General features: G+C 50.8%; 1 protein-coding gene across 1 annotated transcript in view; it reads right to left on the bottom strand.

The window, feature by feature from the left end:
* Positions 1-4900: 4900 nt before the first annotated feature.
* C3 (complement C3) overlaps positions 4901-14200 on the bottom strand; it is a 30247-nt gene continuing 20947 nt past the window's right edge. The window contains exons 27-41 of the mRNA XM_032465749.1: positions 13878-13976; positions 12484-12640; positions 11659-11822; positions 10563-10721; positions 10355-10414; positions 10156-10246; positions 10003-10054; positions 8408-8495; positions 8199-8288; positions 6376-6481; positions 6018-6107; positions 5789-5872; positions 5402-5485; positions 5173-5308; positions 4901-5091 (exon numbers count right to left, since the gene is read on the bottom strand). Of these exons, the coding sequence (XP_032321640.1) occupies positions 4950-5091; positions 5173-5308; positions 5402-5485; positions 5789-5872; positions 6018-6107; positions 6376-6481; positions 8199-8288; positions 8408-8495; positions 10003-10054; positions 10156-10246; positions 10355-10414; positions 10563-10721; positions 11659-11822; positions 12484-12640; positions 13878-13976 (1602 nt within the window). The 3' untranslated portion in view covers positions 4901-4949. The remainder of the gene's footprint in view (positions 5092-5172; positions 5309-5401; positions 5486-5788; positions 5873-6017; positions 6108-6375; positions 6482-8198; positions 8289-8407; positions 8496-10002; positions 10055-10155; positions 10247-10354; positions 10415-10562; positions 10722-11658; positions 11823-12483; positions 12641-13877; positions 13977-14200) is intronic.

Here is a 14200-nt window from a genome sequence, read left to right as displayed (position 1 = left end):
CTTTCCCCACTCGCTCTCCTCTTCTTCCTGTCCGCCCACCCTCGGCCCGGCCCGGCCCATCTTACTCTCACTCATCTGATCTCTCACACTTTCCAGAGGCTTCTGAAGATGTGACTCACTTGAGGATGGGAGAGGGAAGGGCCCAGCTTTCCTTTTTGGCCTCGTCGTTCACCAGATTGCCAAATATTTATTGAGCACCTCCTGTGTGCCAGGCACTGTTCTAGGTTTGGGGGTGCAGCCATGAGCAAGAGAGACAGAAGTCTCGATCTTGTGGCTCCCTGATTCTAGTGGGCTGAGAAAGACAATGAGCCTAATAAATGAGAAAACACTATACAGTGTTGGAGATGGTGATAAAAGCAGTGCAAAACACTAGAGTGGCTTGTGTGTGTGCTGTTTATATATATAGTGTGGGCATGCAGGTGTGCACAGGTGCCAGCATGCATGTATGTGTGCAGGTGCACACACAGTGTGGGCATGCAGGTGTCTGCACGTGTGTACATGTGCTTGCATGGCTGTATGCACATGTGTGTGCATGCATGCAAGTTTTCATCAGAACTCACAGTCGAACGGTGGAGCCACTGTCCACTCAGTTAACTAAACCCAAGGCCTGGGAATCATCCTGGACCCCTCCCTTCGTCCTGTCACTACATCTCACCCCCAGCAAGCCCTGTCGGTTCAACCTCCAAAACAGACCTGAATCCAGCCACCTGTTTCCATCCGCACACTGGTTAAGTCCTATGGACTGAACGATTGTGTCCTCTCTCCCCCTAAATTGGTATGTTGATGCCCTAACCCCCAGTGTGATGGGCTTTGGTGGTGGAGACTTTGGGAGGTGCTAGGGCAGAAGGGTGGGGCCCTCCTGAATTGCATTAGTGCCCTTATAAGATGAGACATGAGGGATATGCTCTCACTCCCTCTCTGCCGTGGGAGGACACAGAGAAGGAGGCCATGTACAAGCCAGGAAGAGGGCTCTCAGTGGAACCCAACCCCACAGGCACCCTGATCTCAAATTTCTAGCCTCTAGACCTGCAAGAAATAAATGTCTGTTGTTCAAGCCACTCAGTCTAGGGTATCTAAGACACTGAGGCATCCATCATTTTTTGCCTGGACTGTTACAGTAGCTTCCCACCCGGACCTCCTGCTATACCACTTGTCATCTTATAATTCATTCTCTATCCTTGAATTAGGGTGACCTTGCTCATTTATTTCCGATTTTATTTTATTGGGGTAAATTCACATAACATAAAACAAACCATTTGGAAGAAGCAACTCAGTGTCATTTAGCACATTTACAATGTTGTGCAACTCTTATTTCGTTCCCAAGAATTTCAGTGCCTCAAAAGTTAACCTGATAACCATTAAGCAGTCATTTCCCATCCCCAATTCTCCCCCAAAACCTGGCAACCGCTAGTCTGCTTTCCTACTCTATGCATTTACCTGTTTCAGACACTCAAAAAAAAAAAAAAAAAAAAAAAGGAAATACACCGTATGTGGTCTTTTGTGTCTCGCTCCTTTCACCAGATATAATGCTTGCAAGGTCCATTTACATTGTAGCATGTGTCAGTGCTTCACTCCTTTTTAAGGCTGAGTAATACTCCAGTATATGGATGAACCACATTTTACTTATCCATTCAACCATTAATGGACATTTAAGTCATTTCTGCCTTTTGGCTCCTGTGAAAATCACTGCTATGAGGAAGTGTGTGCGTGTATTTGTCTGAGTACCAGGTCTCGATTCTTTTGGGAATACACGTAAGATTGGAATTGCTGACATCAGCTTTTTAAACACCTAAGTCAGTTCTCATCTCTTCCCTGTTTAAAATCTTCCAATGGCTTCCCATTGAGCTTACAGGGGTTAGCAAATTACAGCTTGTGGGTCAAATCCAGCCAAGCTCCTGTTCTGTCCAGGCATAGAAGCTGCTCTTGGGAGCTGGCACTTTAGTGTGCTCTGGAGTCCCAGATGGGGCATCCCCCCCACCCCCTCTTCCTGAGTTTGCTCCCAATACCAGCCTCCCTGGCCAGCGGCCGAAGCTCGCTGCCGCCCATGCCTTGTGCTGGTCTCATTGGCTTCCACTGACATGTTGGAGTGTCCTCTGTTGACAACCGTTGGGCACCGAATGGATGCATCTCATTCTGGGGGTTTGTGACGCAGTCTGTTGCCTCACCTCTGGACAGCAAATCCAGATGAGACAGGTGGGCCTTGGGAAGGAGAGGTTGGCTGGGATCTGGGTATCACTGAAGCAGAGAGAAAAACTGGCCTCAGTGGTCACCCCTCACCTTCTCCACTTGCCTGGACCTCCAAGCAGTGGGTCCACCACCCTTCATCTAGAGAGTATCTCCAGCAGCCAGGTACAAATCCTGGCCACCATCTTGGATGGCCCATCCCAAGCAAACAGGGCATGTGGCAGGATGGAAACTTCCTCTTGTTTCATAAGTACCTTCGTAATATCCTCTATTTTATCTCTGGGTCCTCAAAGGCTAAAATATTTAGTATATGGGCCTTTATAGGAAAAGGGCTATCTCTTGAGCTAAGAATAGACAGTAAGTGGTTTTCACCGTCTTGAAGTCCTTGCAGTCTGGTTACTCTGTCCAAGGCACCCGGGCCTTTTGCATTGCTCTTCCCTCTGTGTGGAGCAGTCTTTTCCAGATCCTCATGGCTGGCCCCACCTTGTCATTTATTTCTTGACTCTTCACAGAAGCCTTCCTTGACCACTTGTATTATGCAAGGTTTGTCAGAGAAACAGAACTGATAGTATATCTCTGTCTCTAATCTCTGTCTCTAATTGCTATCTATCTATCTATTATCTATCCATCTACTATTTACCTATCTATTTTTATAGAGAAAGAGAGAGAGAGAGAGGTTTAAGGAAATAATTCATGAGATTTTGCTGCTTGGCAAATCTGAAATCTGTAGGACAAGCCAGCAGGTTGGAGATTCAGTTAAGAGTTGATGTTGTGGTCTTGAGTCTGAAGATGAGAAACTCAGGTAGAATTTCTATGCCACCATCTGGAATTTTTTCCTCCTCAGGAAACCTATATTTTCTATTCAGCCCTTCAACTGATTGCATAAGGCCCACACACATTATCAAGGGTAATCTGCTTTTAAAGTCAACTGACTGTACGTGTGAATCACATCCTAAAAAATACCTTCATAGCAACATTTAGGCTGGTGTTTGACCGAGCAGCTGGTCACCACAGCCTAGCCAAAGTGACACGTGAAATGAACCATCCCTCAAGCTAAATGACCACTGGTGGCTTCCCCATGTCACTCTGTTCTCGTTTCCTTTTTGGACGCCCCCACTGTATGAAATCAACTCTATGCTGTCTTTAGAATGTAAGTTTCATAAGACCCTGTCTGTGCTGTTCACAGCCTGGAACCACAGGTGCTCAAACAACACCACGCCGTGCGTTAAAGAAATGAAGAAAGTGAATTCCAGGGCAGAAGAAAGGGGACATGAACAAGAAAAGAAGTGAGAAATCAGTCACAAAGGAGGACGGGGCCCAGCAGATGTCAGCTGGGACACCACGTGGGTGATAAGGATCTCCGAGTCTCCCTTTGACAGGGGTCTCTGGCAGTAGGGGGCTGGAGGGAGGGGTGGGCTGTGAACCGATTTCCCTCATATTCCTGGAGTTGGGAGGTTGAGGATTCCAGGACCTCGGGTCTTAGGGGAAGGGGTCTATGCTGGGATGACTTCCAGGTCCAGGGTTTTTTCTGTAATAACCTGACCCAGAGGCCTAGCCTGGATCTCACCCTCAACGGTCCTCAAGAACCACACGAGGAGTTAGAATAGGCATTTGGGGGTCCCTTGGCAGCCAGGGGTCTCAGTTGCTTGTGGCTGGCACCCCACCATTTGTTTCTGGTGAGTCTGTGACCAGAACAGCCCCCGCACTCCTTCCTCAACTGCTGATTCGCCTCTTCTCCCGGCTTGGTGGCTCCCTCAGGGCTCCAGCCAGAGCTGTCGCCCTGCGTGCCCCTTACTGCCCCCTCCTGGCACAGCCACCTCACACACTCCTACCGGTCTGTTCAGGCCCATCTAGAAACTGGTGACCGGGAGGGTAGGGTGAACAACGTAGAGGACAGCAGATGGAATGCAGCGGAGACAGGAAATGGAGTGAGAGAGCTGTGAGTGAAGGCAAGTGGGGCGCAGATGAGAACAGGTGAGGATGGCAGGCAAGGATGCAGGTGAGCATGGAGGTGGGGAGGCAGAGGGAGACCGCAGGGCTATGATGCTGGCGGGGATGCAGGTCAAGACGCAGGGGGAGGTGCAGGTGGGAAGGCAGGCAGCTACGTAGGTAAGGATGCTGGTAAGAACATAGGAAGAGATCCAGAGAAGGATGTAGGTAAAGATGCAGGTCCTCACCCAGATGAGTATGCAGAGAAAATACAGGTGAGGACGCCAGCGGAAAGACAGGTGAGATTATAGGGAAGAACGTTGGTAAAGATACAGGTAAGTTTATAAAGATATAGGTAGGGGAAGAGGGTGAAGATGCAAAAAATGCAGGTGGATACAGCTGAGCGTGTAGGGGAGAGAGCAGGTAAAGACCCGGATGAGAATATTGGTAAGTGTTCAGGTGAGGACGCAATAGGAGGTAGGTAAGCAAGGGGGTGAGAGCTCAGGTGGAGGGGCAGTGAGCTGCTGGTGAGGATCAAGGTGAGAATTCAGGTGAGGATGGAGCTGAGGTGCGGTGAGATGCGGAGGAAGGTGCAGGCGCGCGTCCAGCAAGGTGCCAACGGCAGGCCCCGTGCTTTAGGCGAGGAAGCCCGGGAGCTCGCAGGTGGCCCGCAGGAGGGATGGGGTGGGACGCAGGCAAGGTCTCAGTAGGATGCAGCAGGGCTGCACATGCAGCCGCTGGGGGTCGCAGCTGCCCCTTTCCCCTCTCAAAGACATCCAGGCTTTGGGAGATGTGAAATATAACTGAGCTTTATTGGGTGGACAATGGCGGTGGAGTCAGTTGGGGCAGCCGAAGACGACCATGTTCTCAGTGAAGTTGGCCAGGTCCTGGCACAGTTTCTGGTTCTCCTCATCCTGGCATTCGTCATCCTCAGGCCACAGCTCCACCCAGGTGTCCTTCCCAATGATGTAGCTGATGCTGGGGGAAGGGAAACAGGTCAGGAGGCGGAGGGGAGGGAGGGAGGCGGCGGCCACGTGGAGGTACAGGGCGAGCACTCACTTGGGTTTCTCTCCCCACAGGTCGGAGGAGACGCCCCACACGAGGTACTGCTTCCCCTCCTGCAGTCTGAGGGCTTCTCTGCACTTGATGTGGCTGATGAACTTGCGCCTCTGTTTCTCCTTCACCTCATCCGAGCCTGGAGGGGAGGGAGAGGGAAGCCGAGCTGGGGGGAGGGAGGGGCAGGGGGGAGGGGGAGGCAGAGAGACAGGAGACAGGGCACAGGGCTGACCTGATTTGATGATCTGATCAATGACCATGGTGTACTCGTCAAAGTCATCGGACAGCTCCTTCTGGAGAAGCGTGGTCTTGTACACTGTCGAGGGGAAGGAGGACAGTGAGGGTGGTCTGTGGGGCACCCCCACCTGCAGGCGCCCCTGGGCATACGGCTCCTCCAAGCAGGTCCTTGCAGGGGTCACAGTCCGGCACGCTGCAGCCTCTGCCACGGCCCCCAGGAGCGGACACCGTCACAGACGGTCGCAGATCCCCCACCTCACCCAGAGTCACGCTCACAGCCAAGCACACGGTTACAGCCGCCCGCGACGACAGTCAGATGCCTGACACCTGCCGTCACGCGGCCTCACGCACACCGCCACAGCCCGCGCCCCGCCCCACGCACCGTAGTCCACCCCCGGCTCGCAGGCCTTGTCCAGCCGCTCCTCCAGGGTGATCTCCTCCTCCACGTGGTGCATGAAGCAGTTCTCTGCGGGGTGGGGCGACATGGTCTAAGTCCTGCACTCCTTGGTCGGGGCCCACCGCCCATGGGTGTGGCCAGCCCCGGGCACATCCCGCCATAAGAGTAGGCGGTCCAGTGGGCGTGGCCACCCTCCTGACTCCTATGCACCCACCCTCTGCGCAGCGGCACATTTCTTTGTGGCAGAGTTTGCTCAGCATCCCATCCTCCTTCTCCGGGTGGTAGAACCGGGTGCAGGTCTCATCTGCGGGCAGAGGGGATGGGGCGGGATCAGAGGGCTGGGGCTTCCACCCCAGAGAGCACACCTGGGGCCTCAGAGTCCCAGCTCCAGTCCCATGCACCCATCGTGCCGATGTCAGGTCTCCAACCCTGGGGCCCCCAGACCCCTCACTCACAGACCCCTGGGGCCCCAGACCCCTCACTCACAGACCTCTGGGACCTTGGGACCCCCAGACTCCTAACTCCCAGGCCCCTGGGACCCTGAGACCCCAGGCTGTAGGATGGCGGCTCACCCAGGTTGTAGTAGGAGTACACCTTGACCGACCCAGGCTGTATAAGCCCCACGTTGAAGTACTGGTGAACTTTGAAGGATAGACAGTCCTCCTGGGTGTGTGAGATCTGGGAAGAAGGAGGAGGTTGGTCAGGGGGTGACATGGAGGAAGTCCAGCACGGGGTTCTGGGGGTGGAGCAGTGGTGGGGAAATTGAGGGATCAGGATGAATACTGGTGGGGAAGATAGAGAAGATGGGTGGGGGCAGGAATCTTCGCCAAAAGATGAACGAGTAATTCAACAAATCCATGTTTTTTTTCTTCAAGGCTCACAGCTAGATCATTCTTCTCCGCCTCTTTGACTTCCACGTGGCCGAGTGATTGAGTTTTGGCCAATGATTGCTATCGATGGCCTTAAAAACATCCCACTGTTAACAGGATTGCACTGGATATTTGAAAGCTGCTGAAAGGGTAAATCTTAGAAGTTCTCACCACACACACACACACACACAAGTTATAACTATGTGAGGTGATGGATATGTTAACTGCCTTAGTGTGGTAATTACTTCTCAACATATACACATACCAAATCATTACATTGTACAGCTTGAACATGCACAATGTCGTATGTCAATTAAATCTCAATAAACCTGGAAAAAATAAAGAGAAAGGAAGGAAAGAAGAACGAAAGAAAGAAGAAAACAGATATGTGTGTGTGTGTGTCTATATATATATAGACACACACACATACATATGTGACAGATGCATACATTTGGAGGAAAATACTAACAATTAGTCAATTTGGGTATATGGTATATGGAACTTCTTTATGCTGCTCTGAAATTTGTAAGGTTGAAATTACATAAAAATATAAAAGTACAAAAATTAAAATGTAAAAAGACATTAAAAAAAAAAAACCCTTCCCATGCACAATCATCTCTTCTAGAGAGAATGGATCCAGCAGAGGACTCCAAAATCCCAGGACTGTAGAACCACAAGATGGAAGGTCCTTGAATCCCTGAGCAACCACACTGAGAAGGGTCCCTCCTTATCTCTCATGCCATCTGGACTTTAGCAGGGTGAAAAATACAAGTCTCTGGTGTTGAGACCCCCATAATCTTAGGGGTTTTATCACAGTAGCTGGTGTTCCTTATGCTGACTAATGTGGAGTGAGGGTCCCAGGGGGCACCGGGAGTTAGCAGGGAAGATATGAGGATAGCAGAATGGGAAGGAATAAGCAGGAAAGAGGAGGAAGCCCAAATCACATGAGAGATAATGAGAGCCGGATGGAGAGAAAATAAGAGAAGAGAGAAATGCTAGGGGGTGGGGAGCAAAAGAAGTCCTTTCTCTTCACTGAGCACTTTTTTCTTCTTTTCTTTAAACAAAGTGTTTTTTTTTCCCCAATGGTTGTTTAAGACCCTGATGAGAAGTAGTTGGAGGGAGCAAGTGAAAAATGAGGTTGGAACATCAGTGGTCAGAAGGCATAGAAGGTGGGTTGACCACCTTGTTGACCTGGGTTGACCACCCTGTTGACCTGGGTTGACCACCCTATTGACCTGGGTTTACCATCCTGTTGACCTGGGTTGACCACCTTGTTGACCTGGGTTGACTGCCCTATTGACCTGGGTTGACCACCTTGTTGACCTGGGTTGACCACCCTGTTGACCTGGGTTGACCACCCTGTTGACCTGGGTTGACCATCTTGGTTTACACATCCCTTCTTCCAACACCCAGCAGCACAGACCCTGTCTCCCCTAGCCTGGGGCTGGCCTGACCCAGAGACAAAGGCCAGTGGAGAAGGAAAGGCCAGAGCCAGGTAGGGGCCAAGATCCCAATGAAAGCCTTACCTTGTCCAGGTAGATGATGAGGGTGTTCTTATTGGAGAAGGCTTTGTCCATCTCATACTTAGAGATGTATCTGTCGACGCCAGAGCTCAGCTGGGGAAGGATGGGACTTGTGAAAACCCTTCCTGGGTCCCTTTACCCCCGCTCCAGCCTCTTCCAGACCCTGGGCTCCTTCTCACGGATCCTAGCCCCCAAGCCCAAGACCTTCGTACCAGGTTGAGGTCATCAGTATCAGGAGAGAAGCCAGTCATCATGGCTATGTCCAGAATTGACATGGTGGCGTCCTGGTCTCCCAGGTACCTGGACAGGGCAGGGGAAAAGATGCTGGGCCTCAGAGTGGGGTCAGTGCCTGGACGATGGTGTCATATCAGGGACTGAGGCTTCTAGTTCCCACGTAGCATCAGAGAGGGATGCTAGATTTTAGGAAACATTCCCCCAAGGGCAATAAAGAAAGGGAAGCATCGTGGTCAAGAGGACTAATGGCTCAGGTTCTGGAGCACAACTGCCTGGCTTCAAATCCCAGCCCTCTGTAACATCTGATGAGTTTCTTGACCTCTCCATGCCTCAGTTCTCCCAGAAAATGAAGATAAGAATACAGGCAGGTCTCACTTTGTGTGATTCTGTTACCACAGCCTAGTACAATGGTGCCAGTCCCACAGCACCATGGTTCAGACTTCAGTGCCACGGTATATTAATCGTAACTGCCTAAGGTACCAGTCTGGTCACCAGCTCTTCACTCCACCAATCACTATGGAGACAACAGATTTGCATCACAGCCAATGACCAATCACATCACTCCTTTCAAAGCCTGTCAGTGCCGGCTGCCTGAGCCCCGGCTGTTCAGCTCACACGCAGACAGCGAAGTGTGTCCTTGTGCTGCTCCTTTACTTCGCAGTGAAAAACCCACGTGAAATTTTACAAAAATGGGTAATTGACAGAGGGAATTGGCCAACAAAAATGAAAGCAAAGCCATGAAATGAAGAGTGATAACACTGGAGGCAAAATTTGAATAGGATACAAATGGCATTAGAGAAAAAACAGCAGAGCACGGGAATGCTGACCCTGCCGCCATTTGCAAGACTAGTGACATGGCCAGAGGAACTTAGTGAGGCAAACTCAGCGACGTAAATGAGGAAAGCGGCTGTGACCAAAAGAATGTAGGTGTCCCAGAGGAAGTGACACTGGCAAAGAGCGTCACACTAAAGGGACACTTGGCTATCTCATGTCGCTGAAAGCTCGAAGGATGAAATGTTGGAAGTTAGCCCAAACTTAGAGGGGAACATGACAACTCACTAGGGCATGGAAAGATGTTTGCTTTACATCATAAATTACACAAAGAGAATAAAGGAGACGCTGTCCCAACGACAGTGCTTTGGATAAAGGTTTTCCGAAGGGGAAAAAGAAAACCAATTGTTTTCTCAATATTCTAATGTTTTGAATTATGGTGTACTTAACAGATACCCATCTTATTATACTTTCATTTCTCTGTACTTTTATAACTGGCAGGATGATAGTTTGTGATGTTGTGATTAAAGATTTTGAAGGTCATGGAACAATAGGGATTTCACGCATGATTAAGATCAGTTTGCAGACTTGGCTCACGCGGTCACGGTCACTGCTAGTCTCACACTGCTATGCGAAGCGAGGACTGCCTGAGCTGTCCGCCTCCTTGTGGCTGCTTAGCACAGGCCCAGCCGGCAAGACACTCTCAGGAAGCACTAAGTACGACAGTTATTATTTGTAAGAAGTCTTGCTAGAGACAGAGGGATGGCCAAGATGAACCCCAGGGAATAACCCCGTCTCTTACCTGGCACAGATGCTAAGGACCATGGAGCTCTGGGCATCCTGAGGCTTCTTAACTACAAACACAGAAGACAAGGAGGATAGGAGGAGGGTCCCTGGGCTCTGATCCGGGAGTGGGAGGGGAGACAGTGACAGATAGGGTCTGAATTCCTTTTACCTGGTTCAGGGGCTGGTGTTAAGGAAACAGTGAGGTCAAATTTTTTGCAGCTGACTTTGCCTTTGACTTTGGCGTGGTACACAGTCACCACCTGGCAAGATGGGAGGGGAGACAAGGTTTCAACCCACTTGACCTGGGAAGCAGAGGGCGAGCCTAGAGAGGATGGTGGGTCAAGTAGGTGTGGGTCCCCGTTCCTTACCGACAAGGTGCCTTGTCCTTTCCCTTTGGCTGTTAATGTGAAATCCTCATTTTGCTTGGTCTGCAGGGAGCAGGGAGAGAGAAGAGAGGGTGCTGGGAATGCAGCCTTCCGCTGGCTGCAGTGGTCATGCACCCTCCCTCCTGTCTTCCGCCAAACCCTGGCTGGCATGGAGGATGAAAGGCGTGAGGGTTTGGCCAGGTGGCTATACCTCTTCTGACCGCAGGAGGCTAGCAGATTCCCAGACGATGCGATGCTTGACCAGAGAGCTGCGGCTGGGCAGGTGGATGGACACGTCCAGATTCAGTTCTTTGTGATCAGGGACATCCTTCTGGTACTGGGCCAAGGCTTGGAACACCATGAAAGTGGCCTATTACCCAGGACAGAGAAAGGGGGTGAATCTGGGTGACAGAGAGAGCAGTTAGAACCCACTGAGGGATGAAGAGACTCAGATCAGAACCGGGGCGCCGAGGCTGTGACCTGGAGCCCGCCAGAGGGTGAGAATAACACTGGGGTTGTTGGATACTGAGGACATTATGTAGAGCTCTCTGAAGGAGAGAGGGTCAGAGCAGAGCTTGCAGACACTGAGAACATGCTTAGAATCCACCAGAAAGTGCAGGCGTAAGACAGAAAGTCTAGCCACACTGAGAATGTGGTGCAGCTCCATCCAGAGGAGCGAGTCTAACACAAGAGTTTGGTGGCACTGAGAATGTGTCTAGAACCCACTCATGGAAAAAGAATAAAGTTGGAGTCTGGGAACACTGAGCATCTGATTAAGAACCCAAAAGTGACACTGAGGATGTGGTTGAGAGCTCACCAGGAAGAAAGGAGATTAAACTGGAGCCTGTGGTTGCTGGAGTTTGCGGTTAGAGAACCCATGGTCTAGAGCCCATCAGAGAGAGACAGAGGCTCGGGTGATGCCCTAGAATAACTGAGAACCTGGTCTAGAACTCATAGTAAGGCATGGCAACAGTGGGAGCCTCATGGAACTGAGAACATGGTCCAGAACCACCGCCCCCGGGGGGAGAGAGAGGCTCACATCTAAACCTGAGCCTTGAGAACATGATCTAGACACCAGGACGGAAAGGGTGGCTCAGAGCACAGTTTGGAGCATCCAGAATGTAGTCTAGAATCCATAGATGGGTTTGCAACTTAAAAAAAAAAGATTCCTCAGTTTTTCCCAATCATCCTGGCTCATGGGAGAGAACTGCCTCTCTTGGTCACAGTGTCTTCTCCAGAAGGCGAACGGGAAGCCAGAGGCAGTTGGGACGCAGGTGCCTGGGGTGGGGGTGGGGGGGGGCACTTGCCTGGGTGGAGCCGTAACCACCGCCGTAGTATCTCTGCTCGTTGAGCCAGCGCACCACAGGGGGCACAGTGTCAAAGTCTTTGAGCACAAGCAGAGCCAAGAGGGCATAGGATGTGGCTTCCACATTGTAGAGCTTCTGGCCAGGCTCCTCCCAGCGGGTCCTTTCTGCAAGGAGAACCCCCGCCCCCAAGGCTTACTGCTTTGTCCAGCCTGGAAATAGCTCAGAGAAAGCTCAGAAAAATGACTCACACTAGACCTCTTGGTGTTCAGGTGTCCTGGCCCACATTCAAGGCCCTCGATCTGCTGGCTTCTGCTTCATTCTCTTCCCTCATCAACTTTCCCTCCTCCATTTGAATTCTGAATTGCAGCCCCACTGATCTGCAGGAAATCCCCTAAGCTTGCCATGCTCATTCTTACCTCTGAGCCTTTGCATATTCTGTTCCCTCTACTCGGAGCACCTTTTCTCCATCTACTCCTGGTTAATTCTTACCCACCCTGCATAATCCAGCTTCAGTGGCACCCCAAAACTGAATGAGGCCCTTCTTCCTCCTGTCTCTCAAGGCATCCTGGGCTTTTCCCATGCCAGCACTATGATGCTTCACTGTCAAAGCAAGTACTTAATGCACAACGTGCAACCCTGTCAAATGAACTATGCACCAAACCTTCTTACGTGGCTTACAATGAAGACTTTTCACACGGTAGAGCCGTCCACCCCAGCTCAAGTTGGAGCTGCCCAGTGCCACTGAGGGCCACACATCCCAGCTCTAGAGGGACCCTCGAACCCCAAACATGCATCACTGTTTACCCCTTTGGGAGTGCTCCTCACCTGTGGCTGTGTTCAGGAATTTGTTGAGGAGGGCACCTTCCAGCTTGTCCAGCTGAGCCAGGGCATAGCCAGTGATGGCCACGGTATACGGTCTTCTCACGTCTAGGTAGTGGTCTGCGAGAAAGTCCCCTGCCTTGTTGATGCTGCGCCCCAGGCTCTGTGAGAGAGAGCATTGGGTCCTTGGGTCAGGTGGGCACTGATGCCACAGAGAACCAGTGAGGGTCACAGAAGCCAGGATGGGAACCAGGCTGGTTTCTGTCTCTGTCTCGGGCCAGCCCATTTTTGAGAGTTTCCTACTGTAGCCGCCTTGTTGCTGAGCGCCTGCTGTGGTCACTTTCATCTTCGCGCCTGATAAATTCTTGGATCTCTAAAATAAATGCCCCATCTATTTTTGCATCATCTAGGTCACATGTGTGACAACTAGGACAACTCAGAGAGTCCTAAAAAATACAACGATTATTATACCCATTTTACAGATGCATACACTGAAGCCAGCAAGGGGAAATGCCCGTGATCGGGATTTGAAGTCAGATCTATCTGACCCCACAGTCCTAGCGCTGTCTCTTTTCTACCATAATTTCTCTTAAATCTTCAAGACTGGAGCCAGGAAGGCCTGGGTACCTCCTGGGTGTAAAGGGTAACAGCCTCCTCCCCTCCATCTCTTTTCTGGGGCCCCGATGAGGGAGGAACAACTGGCTGAAGGTCAGACCCTGAGGTTCCCCAGCAGGGAAACTAAAAGTCAAAGAACCCACTCTCAACACCCAGGGCAAAGCAGGTGGAGCAATTACAGGCTCTCAGGGGCCCATCTTTCTAAGCTTCTCTGCTTCAGAACCAAAACCAGAAGAAAAGGGGACAGCGATGAGCCAAGATTTTTAATCCTTTCCCTTTTGGGGTCATGGACCCCTTTTAAAACATCCCGAAAGATCCGCCAGACTAAGAAAATAGTCCTGAGGGATTTTTATCTCTGTGCCTTGAGTTGTCTTCAGTATATTTAGGATATAAACGTGTCAGTTGTGTAGGAGTGCTGTGGCAAGCAAGCTGGAGGGGCTTCTGCTGAAATTGGCTACAACGCTCTGAAAACGGTAAAGCAGGCAGAAAGGGTCCAATCTTTGATCTCTTTGTGTCTCAGTTTTCTCTTCTGTAAACTAGGAATAATAAGAGTAGGCTATCTCTTGGGCTGTTACAAGGATTATAGGCTGTAAAAATGGGATGTTCTTAGATGAGCATCTTAGTTAATGGCTCGATGAATGTTAAGTATTATTATGGCTGCTGTGGTGGTTGTATCGCACTGGGAAGACTGGAAATGACCCAAAAGCAGCACCTCACCTTCCAAAGTGGCTGTGTCCTGGAGAGGGGAGGGGAGAGGAGGGAGGGAGTGGGCAGGGGACACTTACATTGACCTGTCCCTCACAAATGTCTTTAGCCTCCTGCAGCGCAATGACAACAAAAGCCGTGAGGGACATATCTTTCTCCTCTGGATTCTTGAAGCCACCCTGGGGGAGAAGGAAGCAGGAAGCAAGAATAGCGTCACCAGTGTGTCCCCACATGCCAATCAACCCACTTGTATGATCAGTGGGTCAAGACAGGGCTGGGTCTCTCCCCAGTGTCTCCCCAGCAGGGCCATGCTCTTTAGTATTCATTCATTCATTTATTCATTTATTCATTCATTCATTCTGCAACTATTGCTGGGGTGAATGAAAACCAGACATGGGCCTCA

The sequence above is a fragment of the Camelus ferus genome, chromosome 22 (genome assembly GCF_009834535.1).
Source record: "Camelus ferus isolate YT-003-E chromosome 22, BCGSAC_Cfer_1.0, whole genome shotgun sequence".
Taxonomy (NCBI): Eukaryota; Metazoa; Chordata; class Mammalia; order Artiodactyla; family Camelidae; genus Camelus; species Camelus ferus.
The sequence above is the reverse complement of the archived record's forward strand: the minus strand, read 5'-3'. Positions and strand labels throughout refer to the sequence as shown.